This window comes from Cyprinodon variegatus, unplaced genomic scaffold (assembly GCF_000732505.1).
Source record: "Cyprinodon variegatus isolate N-32 unplaced genomic scaffold, C_variegatus-1.0 Scaffold332, whole genome shotgun sequence".
Classification (NCBI taxonomy): domain Eukaryota; kingdom Metazoa; phylum Chordata; class Actinopteri; order Cyprinodontiformes; family Cyprinodontidae; genus Cyprinodon; species Cyprinodon variegatus.
In genome coordinates, this window is record NW_015150785.1 from 799,350 (window position 1) to 804,213 (window position 4,864).

Consider the following 4,864-nt stretch of genomic DNA (forward strand, 5'->3'; position numbering starts at 1 on the left):
GCTGTCTGTGGTTCTACAGTAGGCTATGGTGTAATTGAGCAATATATGAAAAAAAAAAGAACTATGAACCAGTTAATTTTTTGGAACCGTGAACTTAGTTCAAAATTTTGAATTATGAACTATGAACTGAACTAGTTCATTTTAAAATGTGTGAACTGAACTTTGAACTAGTTCACATAGAAAGAGAACTTTCCCAACACTGCCGATAGCCAAAGGTTCCTTAAAGTAGATTAACTCAAACCTTTCCACTTGAGGAGTTCTGGATATAGCATAACGACAGACGATCAATTTTTTTGAAACTTTAATGCAAAGTGTTTATATATTTATTTATTTTTTTTTTTTACAATTTTTGGATATAATTACTATCAAGGTGTGTCACTCTGACAGCTAAAGACATGTTTTAGGGTCTCTATAATCCAGCTAACAATTAACTGATAACTAAATTAAAGAATTTTTCAATAATCTATTAATCACGATTAATCCGATTAATTGTTTCATCCCTAATGTATATTCTCTCAAACTTCTGTATCTACTTTGTATTTGGTTGGTAAAGGAGGATATGTTGCCATAGATACATTATGCTTATACTATGTATTCTGTAAGGTCTTTTTTAATGTATGTATGCACTTTTTTTAAAGACGTGTGTCTCAAGTCTACAACACCATATGATTATGAAATCCACCCCACTGAACCCAAATCCTACACCCTATTCAAATAAAAGTGCATCCAAATAAAGAAATATATCAAGCAGGCAACATAACCTGTGATGGACAAAATCAACTAATTATCCCCCTGCTTACACTGCAAAAAAAGATCTAGAAATAAGTAAAAAATGTCTTAAATGAAGTGTATTTACCCTTACTTTGAGTAGGTAAATACAATGATTTGCCAATGAAATTAGTATCCTTACTCTTAAAATAAGATAATTAGATAATATGAACTTAAAATAAGACAATGCAATTGTTTTTTCTAATTTTAAATGTAAATTGTCTTGTTCCATTGGCAAAGTCTCTCCCTTTCGACCTCAATTAGAGAAAAAATGCACTAACTTGCTTTGTTTCAATACTCAGGGATGTGCAGTGGGATGGGAAACAGTTTCACATCAAATCCGATCATTTTAGACGAATTATAGGAACAGCAGACCATGGTGCACATATTGTAGGAGTGTGTAAACGCACCTGCTGTTTTAATACTCAAATCCCCAAATGTTCTCTCTGAATTTGGGATTCACACAAATTTTCCACTGTTTATCGTTTCTGAGTTTGAATATTTAAAAAAAGTACAAAAAATGTTCATCAGATGCTCATTTAGACACATGGTTGAATTATTCATGCAACATGCTGTTCAGAGAATAGCGTTCCAACCAAGGACCTTCGAAAAAAAAAATTAGCATGAGGAAGCACCTGTGCATAAATCCAGAAGATTGATGAGTGAATTAATGGCCATCCAAATGGTCATTTGCAAGTCATAAATGTTATTCACTGCTGTCAGTTAGCCTCACACCTGAATAATCACAACCTTTGAAATACAAATCAACTCATTCACCTTGATGCGTGCACTACTTCATCTCATTAATTCCAGGATTGATTTGAGGACAAACGGAAGCAAAACAAGGGTCATAATCTCAGCCTCTTATGACACTAAAAGCCCATAAAACCCACAAATACTTATTGCACTTGCTCCCCTCGGACAAACGGATATGTTCGCTTTGAGAATAATTAGAAGTCCGCATTTTTGTCTGTTGATCGGATGTATTTCTGTGCTCCGACGTTGATCCCAGAGGAAGGATTCATATGAATGCCATGTGACTCTCAGTCTGATCATCATTTGCAACATGAGTTCTTAGAGACAATAGTTTAGGAACTGATAAGACACACTTTAAAAAAAAAATTTTTGCACTATAAAAATGCAACTTTTCTTTCTTTATTACTGTGATTTTTTTTATGATTTTAAGCATGAATGTAAAAAACAAGCCAAATTCACAATATCAGTGTCAAAACAAAGCTGAGAATTTAATTTTAACAGTTTGGATGGTTAGCATGGCTATTTTAGCTCTTTCTTTGACAAATACAGCACCTTAAATACTGAAAATTTTGTCTCTGAAATTGAAACTAGTGAAAATGAGTCAAAGAAAAACAAAGAGCTGAGTGATCAAGCGGAGTGTGGGCCTAGTTGGTTAGAGCAGTGTGCTTGTGATCTGAAAGGGCTGTAAGTGCCCGGTGCGACCACCATCACCTCCACTCTGGGTCCCTGAGCAAGACCCTTAACCCTACACTGCTCCTCAAGGGAATGGGTCAAATGCAGATGTAAATTTCTCCAATTTGAGATGAATAAAGTTCAATTATTATCATTAAGTGTTTTAGACCTCATACCAGACCAAAAAAGACTTCCGAAGAATTATTAGTTTAAGCTCTCGAACAAATAATAAATTTTAAAAATAAATAAAGGTTAATTTTGTCTTTAAGTGTTTGCTTGAAGTGGCAGCAAACACTTTTGTTTCCCCTGAACACTTCTGGCTCACTTCTCACCATTCAATGACTTGTTTTAAGACTCTTTTATTATTTTCTTTTAAAAAGATAAGTATCAAGCAGGATACTTTTATACATTTATGTCTATTTGTTATAAGGTTTGGCATTTGAAATAAAACATTTTCTTCTTGACCCCAATTTAGAATATTTTGAAGGATGGATTTATAGATAAAACTATGGAGGATAAAGAATGCCAAAATTAAATAAATAAATAAAGCATTAAAATAAATAATTAAATGTGTCAATAATTAATTAAATGTGGAATTAAATAAATAAATGTGTCATTCATTAATTAAAACCACGTCACTGATATAAAGTGCCACAATTAAATAAATAAATACAGCGATATACAATTAATTAAAAAGTATAATTCATTAAATAAATAAGGAATTAAATATATAAATGTGTCATTAATTTAATAAAATACGTCTTAATTTTATTAAAAAAATATATATAATTATTTCAGTATGCATTTAATTATTTCATGGTCCTGTGTCGCAGTGCATCGAAACCATTAAAAGAATCTGTCAAACTCACCTATCAAAGTTAGGGGGCGGGGTTAACGCAAATCGAGTCTCTGTAATCGATTTGCTTCGCCTTAATGTGCAGGGTGACCAATCAGGTGTTAGATAACCGCCCCCTAACTTTGATTGACAGATTCCTTTAATGGTTTCGATGCACTGCGACACAGGACCATGAAATAATTAAATGCACACCGAAATAATTATATATATATTTTTTTTTTAATAAAATAAAGACGTATTTTATTAAATTAATGACACATTTATATATTTAATTCCTTATTTATTTAATGAATTACACATTTAATTAATTGTTTATCGCTGTATTTATTTATTGAATTGTGCCACTTTATATTAGTTTTAATTAATGAATGACACATTTATTTATTTATTTCCACATTTAATTAATTATCGACACATTAAATTATTTATTTAATGCTGTATTTATTTATTTTATTTTTGGCACTTTTTATCCTCCATATAAAAGCTACTTCAAGTTAATATTTGAGTTATTTATTTTCTTTTTATAATAATTCCTTTTTCATTTATGCTAAATGCTTTCCTTACAACAAACTACAGTAGGAATCCTCTAATATTACAATTTTATGTTTAATATCACATTTTTTGTTCTTCTGAACTTTTTCATTCAAAATGACAATCATTACAGCAAATTAGTGACAAATCCCTCCTTTAAACATCATAGATACCCACTAACATTTTAACAGAAGTTAAAGCCTTTAATCAGCAGACATAGATTCTAGAAAACTCAAAGCGTATTGAAAAAAAAATAGAAAGGGACTGATAGTTTGAAGGTTTGCATGTCTTCAGACAGGTGCAAATGTGTTTGTATGCAGAGGGCAGATATTCAGAGAATGTGCAAAGCGATTTGCATTTGTAGTTCAGCAGAAAGCATGAGCAAACCCTTTATTGCGTGTGTCTCCGTCACTATGCAGATCATATTCTAATGACCAAACCACCACCTTCATGGGTGGAGGATATGCAAATGTAAACATTTACCACAATCTGACTTTCTAAATGGGAAACTCAGCTGCAAACAGGAAATTATCATCTAATCTAGCACCTTTTTATTGTAATCTTTGAAAATCAGGGCCTAAGTTTTGTGGAAGTAGAAGGTTGAAATAGTGAGTTTGTGTTCATTCATCAACGATAAAATATGGATTATGATAAAACTAGAGCCGTCTTATTACTTTAATTCTGTTTACTATTGTATATTAGTTCCCAGAAGGAACAGAACTGATTGTTTATTTTGCAAATTAAATGATTTAATTAGAAACCACAAAACTGATAACAATAAGAACATGATTCTTTTTCTTTATGGAGCAAGAAAACAAGCAAACTCTTACAGTAGTGAATCTACATGAATGATTCTTATTTAACCAAGGCACATGATAGCAGTAACAATCAAAGCAAACAGTTCATTATAACAAAGGATTTATATGGAAAAATAATACAAAGTAAAAAAGTGAAAAAAAGGACAGAAACTCACCAATACAGTCCTGGTTGTCGACATAATGCACCTCATTCACACCCAGCCCTTCCTTTTGATACAGCTCTTGCTCCTGTAATAATAATAATAATAATAATAATAATAATAATAATAATAATAATAATAAAAAGTTAACACAGAGCAGGGGCAGATTTAGGAAATTTGGGGCCCTAGGCAAAGGCAGGCAGGGGGGCCCTCTAAATTGAGAAGACAAGACACTAAACAGAACCATTATATGGATACAGATATTTTAACATATTCGACATCCATTATCTGTTCTAGGTTGTGTCCCTCTCTTCTTGTCCCTT

At 31.8% G+C, this 4,864-nt stretch overlaps 1 protein-coding gene across 3 annotated transcripts in view; it reads right to left on the reverse strand.

Annotated features, from left to right (window-relative positions):
- The window catches only part of myo6 (myosin VI), an 80,030-nt gene that overhangs the window by 46,734 nt on the left and 28,432 nt on the right, over positions 1-4,864 (reverse strand). For all 3 annotated transcript variants that reach the window (XM_015385181.1, XM_015385180.1, XM_015385182.1), the window contains one exon: positions 4,557-4,629. In XM_015385181.1, the coding sequence (XP_015240667.1) occupies positions 4,557-4,629 (73 nt within the window). The remainder of the gene's footprint in view (positions 1-4,556; positions 4,630-4,864) is intronic.